Source organism: Nannobrachium achirus (assembly GCF_963921795.1).
Source record: "Nannobrachium achirus genome assembly, chromosome: 6".
NCBI lineage: Eukaryota > Metazoa > Chordata > Actinopteri > Myctophiformes > Myctophidae > Nannobrachium > Nannobrachium achirus.
Genome location: NC_137815.1, coordinates 61,633,134 through 61,647,392, shown reverse-complemented (window position 1 = coordinate 61,647,392; position 14,259 = coordinate 61,633,134). Strand labels below are relative to the sequence as shown.

General features: G+C 43.4%; 1 protein-coding gene across 1 annotated transcript in view; it reads right to left on the bottom strand.

Moving 5' to 3' along the window:
• itpr1b (inositol 1,4,5-trisphosphate receptor, type 1b) overlaps positions 1 to 14,259 on the bottom strand; it is a gene marked incomplete at its 5' end in the record, with an annotated part of 169,701 nt that overhangs the window by 60,070 nt on the left and 95,372 nt on the right. The window contains 2 exons of the mRNA XM_080728342.1: positions 8,379 to 8,563; positions 12,504 to 12,636. Of these exons, the coding sequence (XP_080584468.1) occupies positions 8,379 to 8,563; positions 12,504 to 12,636 (318 nt within the window). The remainder of the gene's footprint in view (positions 1 to 8,378; positions 8,564 to 12,503; positions 12,637 to 14,259) is intronic.

Here is a 14,259-nt window from a genome sequence, read left to right as displayed (position 1 = left end):
GCCCCTGCCCTTTTACCTGTCTGTAAAAAGTGCACTCCCCAGACTTATGGTGAAAGAAATGCAAATGCCCTCTTTCCATGCCATGGAAAGTTATTCCCGTTATCTGACGCCGCCACGCCCGAGTTTCCCGAGTTTTGGGCCTTTTTTTTTTTTTTATGTTTTTGAAAAAAAATAAAAATACTTTTAGGCATGATCGCGATCCCAAAATTGCATGTTTGACCGCCATACCAACCCCATCTTTCATACATGGCAGCCATTTGTTTACATTTGAAGATAACATAATGGCTGCTATCTCATGATATGAATGCCTGAACAGATTTCCAGGCAGATTTTTTGGTTTAAAAGCTGTGAACGACGTGCACACACGTGGTGCATGATCTATGCATGGGCGTGCATGATCCGTGCACTATGAATTACATGGAAGTCTATGGAGACTAGGGATGGGTATCGTTCACCTTTGAATCGATACGATACCTTTTTCGATACCTGGGAATCGATACGATACCCTTTTCGATACCATTTTCGATACTTTTTATTTATTATTATCTGCCTTTTTCTATGGGCTATTTTACACACCAAAATAGGTTATTAAGCCAGTTATTCAGCCATTTTCATGTCAAGAGCAGAGAGTATAGACGTTGGATAATCATCATAATAATAAACATTATAGGCTATTGTCGGCCATTTTCCACAGTAACGAGTGTAGCCTACAAAAGCAGTCATTAAACTCTCAGTAGCCCAACTGTTACAGATGCGACCGGCCAGGGGTGCGTTCAAGAGTATCGAAACGAGGTAACGTTCGTTTTTACGCGAACAGTATCGCAGACGATACCCATCCCTAATGGAGACTTGTGACAGCCTGGCACTTTGGCAGCCATTTTAAAATGGCAAGGTATGTGTTAATCAGAGTCATCGATTTAGTCAATTATGAAAAATCTATCTACCTCGTTGATATAAAATATAAGCTTCTAGTCAGCAACTGTTTCTAAATGTGGGTTTTGATATATGTCTGGTTAATTGCCCAGCCCTAGTTCAGGCTGAATGCCACCATGGGATGAGAGCCTGGATGCATCTGTCATCCACATGAAAAACCCACGCAGCCATGCAACCCATCCCGGCTTTGCATGGATTTGTCTCTTTAACTGAAAAGTCCCGTCTCAAGCAAGTTTTCATGCGGTTGGAAGAAGAAAAAAAAAGAAAGAAATACACTAACAGGACGGAGAGAGGAAAACCATGGCTGTTTGACAGCGTTCAGAAACCCCCTCCAACCACCGCGATCCTCGCTGTCAGGAAGAGGATGAAGAGAATGCTTGTGCTGATGACGGCAAAGGGCAAGGCCTCGTATTGCAGAGTAAAGACTATATCGAAAGAGGCTTCCAGGAGGAGGTGTCTGAAAAGTGAACCCGAAACAAGAGGCGGTGGGCGGATAAATCAAAACCCGAAGCGGCTGACGGTGGAAGAGCACAACAGGCGTGCTTATTGAGTAAGAGCCATGGCACCTGTTTGCTTGTTAGGGTTAAAGGGGGCACTGGGAGGGGAGTCTTTTTTAAGAGCTCCTTTGGATAGAGCAGTGTACTCTGTGTGTGTGTGTGTGTGTGTGTGTGTGTGTGTGTGTGTGTGTGTGTGTGTGTGTGTGTGTGTGTGTGTGTGTGTGTGTGTGTGTGTGTGTGTGTGTGTGTGAGAGCACGTGCGCGCACAAGTGAGAGAGTTCAATGGAAAGGTATTTGTCAACGAATACAGTTAAGTCCTGCTCTCATTGAAGATGCTAAACTTGAAAGATATCACAAAGATGACTGCCCATATAAAAGGTTGGGCCAGGCCTCTTTTTAACTGTGTTTTTAACACCGGACACTGGACGCCAGTTGTGTACCAGGCATTGACAGTAAGGCTTGCCCACCTGCCCCCGGCACGTAAATAAAACTTTCGGGCAGGTGAAGTTTGCTTTCACGTTGCCCGACCGGGCAAGTGCTCATTTGAGAGCTAGGCGACGCAACCTCTATAAACACAACACAATATATCTGTCTACCTACTTCAATGTGGCCACAGCGCTCTGTCTTCTGGTTTGTGCAATGTGAAATAAGAGCACTGTTAACCTATAATGTGCTGTTTTTACTGTTGCTACACTTGAAAATATAAAATAACAAGTGTGAAACCATAGACAAATTCAATCATAGTTATTTGATTTTGGGGTATTCAAGGTATGATTTCTTTTTTTATCGCATAGCCCCAAAAAAGTAAAGAAATAAGAGTTAAATTGAGCGGTAATTAAAATCTTACGTATCATTTTATAACGGATGATTTACTTTTCGGGCAAGTGGGCATGACCTTTGGGCAAGTAGAACATGACCTGTACTTGACCGACGGGCAAGTGCCTCTGAGACCTTAGTGTCAACCCCTGTGTAGTGTGCATTACTGGTGTCATCAGACAGTAGACTGCTTGGCTCATTTTCACAGAAAATATGCAGTTTGTAAACTAATCGCCGGCTTCAGCGCTGTTCATCGTGTGTATGTCTGCTCTCTGCATCAGCGAATTAGTTACACCGGGCACTGCTGAGCTCTGTTTTGTGATGTCAAATATCGTCGTTGTTGGGTGGAAACCTCGTATCTCCAAGTTTCAAATTTGTACGTTCTTTCGCAAAGCAAAGCCCTGCTTCATCATACAAGGCCGTCGCACAAAAGTAGTGAAAACAGCAGATCTACAAGCACACAACGCCTTGCGGTGCGAGGCGTTGTGTGCTTGTAGATCGGCTGTTTTCACTAGTTTAAATCATTTTTAAAATGATAAATGCAAAACCAATGATTGTGGACATAAAAGGTTTTCACCCGACAACAACGATATGTAGCAGCGTGAGCTGTAAATGATCTACTTTACTTTTACAGACAAATTCTGCTCTATATGGCCCGGCCTTCGGGCCATGCTATAAAAACACAGCTTGAGAGAAAAGAAAAACCAGAACATTGTCTGCGAGGGCCAGTAGGCCAATAAACAAAGCTCTATAGGAGAGTATTCTGGGTGACTAGCCTGCGGCCATCGCTGCCCACTGCTGCTGCTGTAGTGTTTGTATCAGCTTCCAACACAGCCAGACAGCGTGGGCAGCACAATCTGACTGACCATCTCACCTCTCTCTGCTGGCTGGCCCACAGTAAGAACCAGCTGAAGGGAGACATTATTAGACATTAAACATGAAACATTCAAAGACAGAATTATGCTTTGTAAACCAATTTTCGCAATTTGGGTTTATATGTGAAAACACAGTCACAGCAATTATGTTTCAAGCAGCTGTAAAGCACTGTTGGACTCACAATTCCATTTCCCCCCAAAACACGCATGCACACGCGCGCGCACTCGCAAGCACACACGCACACACACACACACACACACACACACACACACACACACACACACGTGCACGTGCACGCGCACACACACACACACACACACACACACACACACACACACACACACACACACACACACACACACACACACACACACACACACACACACACACACACACACACACACACATACACACAGACACACAGTGGAGTGGATGTACCAATCCAAATGTTGTTGTAGTCTAGATATATACATAGTACAACTTTTCTTATCTACAGTAGTTATACATATATATTAACGTGAAGTCAAGGATCCACAAAAGTGGAAAAAGCAGCACACCAAAAGTTAGTTTTAACCTACTCTGAAGAAGGCTTTACACCGAAACGCAGTGTTCAGCGTTTAGAATAAAATGGAACTTAACGTCTGAGCCTGTCCTGCATTTTCATTTTGGTGTGCTGCTTTTTCCACTTTTTGTGGATCCTTCAGTTCAGTTGTACCTAGAGCTAAGCACCCACTGCCCAAATCAGTGGCAGCAATCAGAGGAAGCGCACCTGTTCTCTTCTCCTTATCTATATTAACGTGAAGGTCAGACAATTTGCAGACAATTTGACCTGTGCCCCAGTATATGCAGTACCAGTTAGGGAAAGCCCCTAACTGGCTACCAGTGACCATCCCTAGAGAGGGAAGACACGCTGGCCTATTCAGATATCTATTCTCACACAGCATGCAGGGGGCAGGCTGGCATAAAGCTGCCATGCCAGAGGTGTGCCCTGGCCCACTTCCTGCTGTGAAACTAAAGCCCATTTATACTCGGCTGAGTGCTGGTGTCGCGCACCGGAATTATAGCCGCGATCTACAAGCTCTCAACACATCGCAATTTGAGATCGTCGATCGGCTATTTCTCTGCGTGTGACACGGCCCGCGACCGAGCACAAACCCCGCCGTAACTCTCTTCCCGCGCGGCTGGCTGCCAAGTCCGAATAATCCTGGCTTCTCGTCTTCCCTCCCTCCCCTTATACCCTCGTGCAGCCTTTCCCAGAAAATTGTGTTGGCTTGGCTACGGCTCTGGTATTACCTCGAAAAACAAACAAACAAAGTGTTTGGAGAAAATCCGTAGGACATGTTTTTGTCCTGCTTTCCATTTGGACAACAAGAAGCCCTCTGTCCTCCGACGAGGCACGCAGCCCAAGTGTTACGTAAGAGGGAGAAATGTGATGCGTCTGCTGATATGTTTTAAATTCGCCCTGGACCATACGTGATCCTCCGCAACAAAGCATGCTGCTTGTCCCCCGGAGGAGAGGAAAAACACCTCGCTGAAACGTTGCAACGGAAGGCTTTGAAGTGCTGCATCCTCCTCCCTTGTTTAATGCGGGCCAAATAACAAACCACCCTGGCTATAAAGCTTCCTACCAGCCAGTTATCTCCCTCAAGATCACACATAGGAATTAGAAGTCCAAGGACACAGAGGAATTGTGATCAATAACAATATGAATAATTGACATAATCGTAATTATTTTGTCATAATCGTCATTATCGTTTACATGAAAATAATTCATATATTTTCAAACATTTTCAAAAAATAGTGGAAATAGCAGATCTACAAGCTCACAACGCGCCGCGCTGTGACGCGTTGTGAGCTTGTAGATCGGCTATTTTCGACTATCAATGTTCTTTTTTTAAGAATAAAGTTGTCAAATATGTCAGTAATTTCTTTGTATATTGAGGTTATGTGTCATATCTATCTACCATGTGCAACTTCAAAGCCTAAAAGCCAAACAGAAATGTAATTGTCAACGACAATTAAAGCATTAAGCGCAATTATTTGAGTGACAACTAATCATCATGTGAAATGTCATAATCGTGACAGCCCTAAGTTCAAGGACACTCTCATCAATAACAATATGAATCCTCTCACCCTGCAGGCAAATACTTTGTATGGCACAATCGCTGTGACTAATAGCAGTAGTTTTCCCTGATCTAAATACCCTTCTCACACTTCCTTGTGAGAAACATTATATAAACAAAAAAAAAATACAAAAACGTCTAGTATCCTTGCCTGGGCTTGGCAACCACAAAAAGACAAAGGTGCCGTTGTGCTAACTGAATGGGATGTGCGAGAAGGAACAAAAACAACCACACCCAGTAGACATGTACTCGCCAGGCTTCCACCGACACTGGCCACAAAGTTACAACTCTCGCCTGACCTTCAGATGTCCATCAGCAGCACACAGAGTACACAGTGGGCGTATAAACTCATGCACCCAGAGGACTACTGAGGGTTGCACTGTCTGTTCTCAAAGCTTTTGATTTCAAAGACCCTCATAACAATGGATCGGTGCATAAGGCTGTCACGATTGCTACATTTTACGTGACGATTAATTGTCACTCAAATAATTTGCGATTAACGATTTAATTTCACAGCGCGGCCACCGAGTGCCACGCTGCGAGCTTGTAGATCTGCTATTTTTGAAAAATCGTAAAAAGTCTTTGAATATTTCAAATCCTTCTAAGGTTTTTTTGGAAAACCTACCTGTACTGTATGTTTCTATGTCAGTGGTGCTAAAACTTTTTCATGTGAAGGACCCCCAAAATGATATGTATTTGGCCACAGACCCCCATCTGAAAATATTTAGTTCCAGGGTCACCAGAGGCAACATTTTAGTTACAAACGTTCGCTTAAAAAATACATATATTCAAAGATTTGCACACGTTTTCACGACTTTTCAACAATAGCAGATCTATACAAGCTCGCTGTGAGCTTGTATATCTGCTATTTTTCAAATAGCTAAAGTATAAAATAATTAAGGCCCCTCCACCTTGGGCCCTAGTAAAGCCCTTTGCACACAGGCGCGTTTAACCGCACGGATAAAACGGACAATTTCATTTTTTTTAAAGAAAACAATGATTCTCTATGACCTCATGCACACCGGCTCCGAATTAGCCGTGCGACGAGTGGCTGCGGCCGTGCGTTTTTTTCTCGATCAAACCCAGTTCGATTCGTGCGTCTTGTCGCATGCGGTAAAAAACTCATCACTCCTTTTATGACTCCTTTTTGGAACCGCAGCGCCGATTCCGCACAGCCTTGCACACCAAATCCAATGCGTTTTATTCATGCAGCAAACAAAAAAAACGCAACTGTCCTGTGTGCAAAGGCCTTAACTCAGTCCCCCCCCCCCCTTGTGACGCCCCTGTGTGTGTGTGTGTGTGTGTGTGTGTGTGTGTGTGTGTGTGTGTGTGTGTGTGTGTGTGTGTGTGTGCAGCGGGTAAGGGGCTTTGATTGCACGTGACCCAGTTAAGGAGTTCAGGTGGAATGTCAGGAGTCACTGTGCTCTAGGCATTACTCACGCAGGCAGGCAGGGCAGGCAGCCTCTTATGTAACAGACATCATGTGAGCGCCTTTGTGTACACTGTCTGTGGGAAGCCAGGTAGCAGCGCTATGCAAATATACGAGCCTATTATGCAAGGCACCTAGTTTATGCAAGAAACACACACAAGCAGGCCCACGTACACAGAAAACGGCACATGAATCAGCACGCGCACGTACACAGAGACACGCACACACACACACACACACACACACACACACACACACACACACACACACACACACACACACACACACACACACACACACACACACACACACACACACACACACACACACACACACACACACACACACACGTTTACAAGCACACATTCACATACCGTTGCTGTCAGACAGAAACTTTGTCCATATTTCAACTTTTAGCGTTTTTCTTTTTCTCCCCGTGATGTAAATGAATAACCTACTTCGTCAAACTACAGTGTCACACAACAGTGGCAACAATAGGCCATCTACGGGACAGTGTTGTGAGCTCCTAGACTTTTTTTTTGCTTTTGAAAGTGGTAAATATCTACCAATGAAAAGTATTAACAAGAGCTTGTGACAAAATAATAACTAAATCCTTTTTTTTCTGATTTTCTGAAAACGAACAGTTTTGGACATACAAGGTTTCCATCTGACAGCGACGATATCCATACCCACGCAAGCACACTCACACACACAACGCACGCCCGCGCAAAGCCGGGATAATGAAATTGCCCTGCAATCAGCATAGGCTGCTCCCCTCTCAACCTCGCCGTGAGGTTAGCAAAGATTGGCGTTGCCGTAGCAACCTGGGGCTGGCAGTGGGGAGGCGATGACGTAGGTCGGCTGCAGAGAGCTTGGTCCTCACCCAGCCCTGTGAGCCAAGCTCAACTCCCTGTTCCCCTCACACTCCCATCTACCACCCACACTCACCTTCCCTTTCTACCGGGAAGCTTTCCTACCTGTGGGACACAACTCATGTACCACCAAGTTCAATCAAATCGCAACACAGTGCCAGTTTTCTTTAAACAATGACCCAAAGCCCCAACACCAGGGGTGGGCATTTAGTTAACTTTATGAACTTAAGTACAAATACATTGGACATAAAAAAGACAATAAATAAAATACTAGTCATTAAGGGTGACGTTTACATGTTTGGAATTGTAACAGCTGAAATCAATAATATATCAATATTATTAACCTGCAGACTAAATCATGTGAAGGTGCGGGCCGCATGTGGCCCCCAGACCGCCAGTTGCCCATGTATGCCCTACAACACGGACAACTGTACATTTATTGTTTTCTCATTTGGTAATCCTGGATAAGTTCACTTTACCCTTTTTTGCACTCACCACCGCCACCCCAAGACTACATTTTTGTTTATATCTCAGTCATGCCTTCCTGAATGGACCGTCTTTTCTCATGATGACACCAGGCACGTGCACACATAGACATCAAAGGGAGCTTGAGCCCCTGCCCTTTTATCCGTCTGTAAAAAGTGCCCTCTCCAGACCATGAATGCAGTTTTTATTATGGTGAACGAAATGCAAATGCCCTCTTTCCATGCCATACCTGAAGGCAGCATTCAAGAGAATTTGCATTGTCCAGACTCTCCTGAACTTGAATGTAGTACCTTATGTTGAAAGAATTGCTCTCTCTGTGTACACACTCAGACACACCATGACGTACCTGAATGACGGTGTTCCCGCCCTCCAGCAGTGCAATGGCCAATAGGATGCTCTCCTGGAAGATGCGGTCACTAGTGGCGTTCATGATGAGGTCAATGACCAAGTCGGAGGCCCCTTCCTTATCCAGGTGGCACTGGACATCTGCTAGGTTGAGATCAGCCCGCCCTCCCACTCCGGAGCTGACAACTGTATGTATATGGGCACAGAGCAGGAATTCGTAGACATTATCGTGGGCGTGAGAGAAAAATTGCACAGGGTTTGGCAAATTAATAACACAATTATGCTAGTTAGTGGATTGTTGTTATCTGTGTTGCATTGCAGTACACATTCATGCATAATGTTTCTTTTAGAAAATGTGACCCTGTTGGGAATCAGATTCTGAACTATTTCATAATCAATTTATCAGTGGATTATTTTTACAGGCTTAGTTGGTTACTACATCAAATTAATGCAGACCATAAAACAATGCAAAAAAAGGAAATAAAGTACAAAATGATACTAAATGCTAATTACAAGTTACATCTTCAGATTGCTTAATATGTTACCAAGCAATCAATAATTTTCCCCTTTATAACATGGAACAAAAGCAAGCATAACATTTTTAAGTCGTAAAGAATTACATAATTAGAAATATTTACACGGCACAAAACAAAAACGATTACCACATTAATTTGATTTCTAAAATCTAATTAAATTTCCTTTATTTTGGGTCAACTGACTAATGGATTATTGACCCTAGACTAGAGGACCACTAGACAGAAACACAGCATTAAACCCATTTAGGACTAGAATTATTCAATGCTTTTAAGTTGTCAACCAATCATCAAGGACGATGATACAAGAAAGAAGAAGACTATTAAAAAAATAGCAGATATACAAGCTCACAGCGCGGCACTTTTGAAAAACCATGAAGATTTGTGCAAATCTTTGAACATAGGCCTATATATTTTTTAAAGCGAACATTTGTAACTCAAATATTTGCTTCTGCGGGGGGTCCCTGATACAATATTTTGAGATGGGGGTCCTCCAGGGCCAAATACATATCATTTTGAGGGTCCTTCACATGAAAAAGTTTTAGCACCAGCGACATAGAAACATGATCTTTTTCAAAAAAACCTTAGAAGGTTATTTATAGAATCGGGTCAAAATATTAAAAAGAATTTTCAAGATTTTTCCAAAATAGCAGATCTACAAGCTCGCAGCGCGGCACTCGGTGCCTCGCTGTGAGCTTGTATATCTGCATTTTTTTTTATAGCTAAAGGCCCATTCCCACTGGGCCAGATAACAGATAAAAAAATCTCTTTCTCCAGATATTTTTCCATTCAAAGTGGATGGTAGATACAGATACACATTTTTATCTGTATCTACCATCCACTTTGAATGGAAAAATATCTGGAGAAAGAGATTTTTTTATCTGATCTACAAGCTCGCAGCGCGGCACCGAGTGCCACGCTGCGAGCTTGTAGATCTGCTATTTTTGAAAAACCATGAAGATTTGTGCAAATCTGTGAACGTGGGGGGGGGGGGGGGGGGGGGGGTACCCCCTGATACAATATTTTGAGATGGGGGTCCAGGGCCAAATACATAACATTTTGAGGGTCCTTCACATGAAAAAGTTTGAGCACCAGCGACATAGATCTTTTTCAAAAAACCTTTAGAAGGATTCAGAAGACATTTTATAGAATCGGGTCAAAATATTAAAATAATTTTTCAAGATTTTTCCAAAATAGCAGATCTACAAGCTCGCAGCGCGGCACTCGGAGCCCCGCTGTGAGCTTGTATATCTGCATTTTTTTTAATAGCCAAAGCATAAAATGATGCGCAATAAAAAACGTACCCGCCGGTCTAACTGGGTTAACGTGGCGGGGCACAGCGTTGTGAGGCTGGGTGAACAGGTGCATTCATGACCTATTCCAGTCAGGAGCGCTGCTCTCCGGTCGCCTGGCAACAGCACGGCCTCCGTTAGGCCGAGCAGACGGCTTATATCGTCGCCGTCGGACGGAAAACTCCTATCTCCACGTTTTAACTTTTTATGTTTTTTTCTTTTTTGTTTCGTAAATGAACGCCCCGTTTCATCATACAAGATAGTGTTGCACGGAAGAAGAATAAGAAGAAGCTCGCAACGGCGTCGCATATCGATGCATTGTGAGCATGATGTGGAGCTGCTGTTTTCACAATTAGACCGGGTACGGATCATTATTTTATGCTTTAACTACTGAAAAATAGCAGATATACAAGCTCACAGCGCGGCACCTGCTGCAAGCTTGTAGATCTGCTATTTTTGAAAAACTTGAATTTTGACATGATTTTTACCCGATTTTTTAATCCTTCTAAGGTTTTTTGAAAAACCTATGTTTCTATGTCAGCAATCTGGCTAGCCATCGTCAAAGAAAAGGTCCTTTTCACTGGAGCTCAGTTAGTCTGTTCTTGAGAGACTACAATGTCATGTGAAGGACCCCAAAAATGATATGTATTTGACCACGGATCCCCCATCTCAAAATATTTCGTTCCAGGGACCACCCAGAAGCAAAATTTGAGTTACAAACGTTCGCTTTAAAAATACATATATTCAAAGATGTGCACACATTTTCACGACTTAAAAAAAAAATAGCAGATCTACAAGCTCGCAGCGCGGCACTCGGTGCCGCGCTGTGAGCTTGTATATCTGCTATTTTTCAATAGTTAAAGCATTAAATAATTCTAGGCCTAAAATGGCTTAAAAAGTAACGGTTTCAGACATACAAGGTTTTACGCCCAGCAGCAACGACATGTTCAGGGACAGAGACGGAGGTCTAAGTGCTTCAATGAGGACACGGCCACGGTGGCCAACAAGAACATATTATTATTCTCCATCCTCAAAACCACGGGAGGTGAACAATGAGTCACATCATTGATTGAGGGTCTGTGAACAGCCCCATGAAATTAATAAAATGACAGCTATGAGCCGCCCAGTGAATTACTCCATGTTTCACATGAGAGGAGGACAGATATATCCAAGTAGAAGGAAACACGCGGATATGAACGAATGCAGTGGTCTTCAACGTTTTCAGGCCAAGGACCCCTTAGCTGAGAGAGAGATGAAGCAGGGATCCCCAGATTCCATATAGTTTCATCATTTGACAGCACAATCATCAGTGTATTTTGGATTCATGTCAATTTGTGTTATCAGATATGTAACCACTTGAACCGTCAATGCTCTTTTTCCCCCTCTACACCAAACCTCTTTGCCGAAAATAGCCGATCTGCAAGCTCACAACGCCTCACAGTGCGAAGCATTGTGAGCTTGTAGATCTGCTATTTTTGGCTAAAGTTCTCAGAATATGGACGTTAGGGTTCAAGTGGTTCATATAAAAAAGGAGAAAAAAAGTTTCTATCACACAAAGATTTGGTGACCCCCCTGTAGTAACTCTGAGGACCCCCTAGGGGTCCCGGACACCCTGTTGAAGACCCATGAACTAATGTACTGCAGACCAGTGGTTCCCAAACCTTTGAGCTCGAGACCCAAAAGATAATTTTTCTCTCCAGGACTCAAACTAGTGAAAATAGCAGATCTACTGTACAGGCTGAAGAGTATAGATCTGCTATTTTCACGACTAAACTTTTTTTTATTTATTTTTTTATTATTATTAGTTTTTTAGCATCTTTTGAAATAATAAATTCTAGGAAACAAACAAAAGAGGGGCTATTGACTCGTCATGACCCATACGAATCTTTGTGAAACACTGCTGTAGACCAGGTGTTCTCAACCTTTTCAAGCCGCGACCTCCAAAATAATCATATTTTAACTGGGGACCCCTCCCACCCTGACGAGCACTAAGAGTTGAGGCATTCGATTTTGTATAACACGGTTCTATTGTGAAAATAGCAGATCTACATGCGTTGTGAGCATGTAGATCGTCTATTTTCACAATTTCTGCATCTAATATATTTGGTCAATGTTTAATTTGTCATTTTAGCGGTATTAAAATGTCCTTAAATTGTCACTTTAGAAATGTGCAGATGTTGGTTTGTTTGCTGTTGAAGTTAATCATCTGGGGACCCCCCAAAATAATTTGGGGACCCCCCGTTGAGAACCACTGCTGTAGACCCATGACAGAAAAGCAAGGGGAATGACAGTTAGACGCACCTGTAGGGGGCCTTCCCTGATGGGCTCCAGTGGTGACTGGACCATTGCTAAACGTTGTGACACTGTCTCTTCTCCCGCCAGGTTTGAAGTTCCCATAGTAGCGATTGACCAGGATCTGCCGGAGGGCTTCTCCCTATCAGAGATAGCGGACATTGGGAGCTACAATACTCAATAACGCTGATCATGACAAAGGAGCACAGTTAGAGGCTAACATCAATGCTATTGAGCCACTGCCCCGTACAAAGTTACAAAAGGTTGTGGAAACTGCTGATATTCTGTTTAGAGTTACGCAAGAGAAAGTGACAAGTCACATGGCTACAACAGGTATTGTTCACAAAATAACACACGTCTCTTATCAGAGATGGTACAGTAATAGTGTATATGTGGCACGATCTATTGTCCCTCCCTCTGTTCCATCTAATACCGCCCTAGGAGTGACCTAAGCCAGTGTTTCTCAAACTTTCAAATTTCGAGGTTTCCCCTTAACTGTGACAGTGTACAAATGGAACCAAATGAACCCTGACGGGTCCATTTGGTTCCATTTGTACACTGCCAGAGTTACAGACATGTATGGGTCAATTTAGACCCCACAAAGGAACCCACAGAGTCCCTGGAATCCACTTTGAGAACCATGGACCTAAGCCGAAGCAGAAGAGGAACACATCATCTCATTTTATTTTACGCACTGACCCCCAAGCCCCGTTGAGTAGGCCTGTTCAAAAGGCCACTCTCCCATAATTCCCAGTTTATCAAGCAGACTGGACCTACTGGGCCCATGATGGCTCAGTCACTCATCTGAACGGTTCAGTGCAGGCTGCCATGGCAATGGGTCCGACATTTCATTGTTCCTACATCCCATTAGTCCGAATCTGGTGAATGCTAACCTGGTGAAAATACTATGCCTAAACCAAATCCTAACCCTAACCTCAGTAAAACTATTCCTAAACCTAACCCAAACCTCAGTAAAACTATGCCTAAACCTAACCCTAAAAGCTTACCCTAACCAAATTAGGACTAATGTGATGTAGGACTAATGAGATGTATGACTTATGGGCAGTCCCCTCAATGCAGAGATTTGATGAGCATCGGTTTTCCTGTCAGCTGCAATAAATACACCCTTATCCGCAGTCTGTTAGTAAGCAAGAGTGGTGTGAGCGGCCATGCCAGGGAAGTGTGACTGGGAGGGCTCCAGGGAATGTGTGTGTGTGTGTGTGTGTGTGTGGTTGGTGGGTGGGGGGAGGCCAGAGCAGACCAATCCAAAGGCAGATTGCTAGGTACAGTTACCTACCCTCCTTTGGTCCTCCAGTTGCTTCTGGGGTTGGTTAGGATCAAGCTCCTTAAAGGTGAGGTAAGTTAGCAGAAAGCATAGGATCAAATAAAAAAGGGGAGGCTGTTAATACAGTGCACATTAGTGTCTCTTTCATGCAAGCATGCAGGGAACTGGGACAGGTTACATCATGCAGGTAATGGAGCAGGTACTGTACTTATGTCAGGGTTAGAGTGTGGCTGGGGTTACATAATAACACTGTATACATATTATACACACTGTATATTACATAACGCAAACCACACTAGTGGTGGGGAAATAACTCAATACTTCTCATTAAGTATCAATACTGCAAGAAATACTGTGTTACAAGTCCGGAATTCAAAGTGTACTTGAAAATTGACTTAAAAGTACCAAAAGTGGAAAGTACTCATTATGCAGAAAGTCCAATTTCACAAGTTTTCTAATGGATAAAATGTGTACAAATCT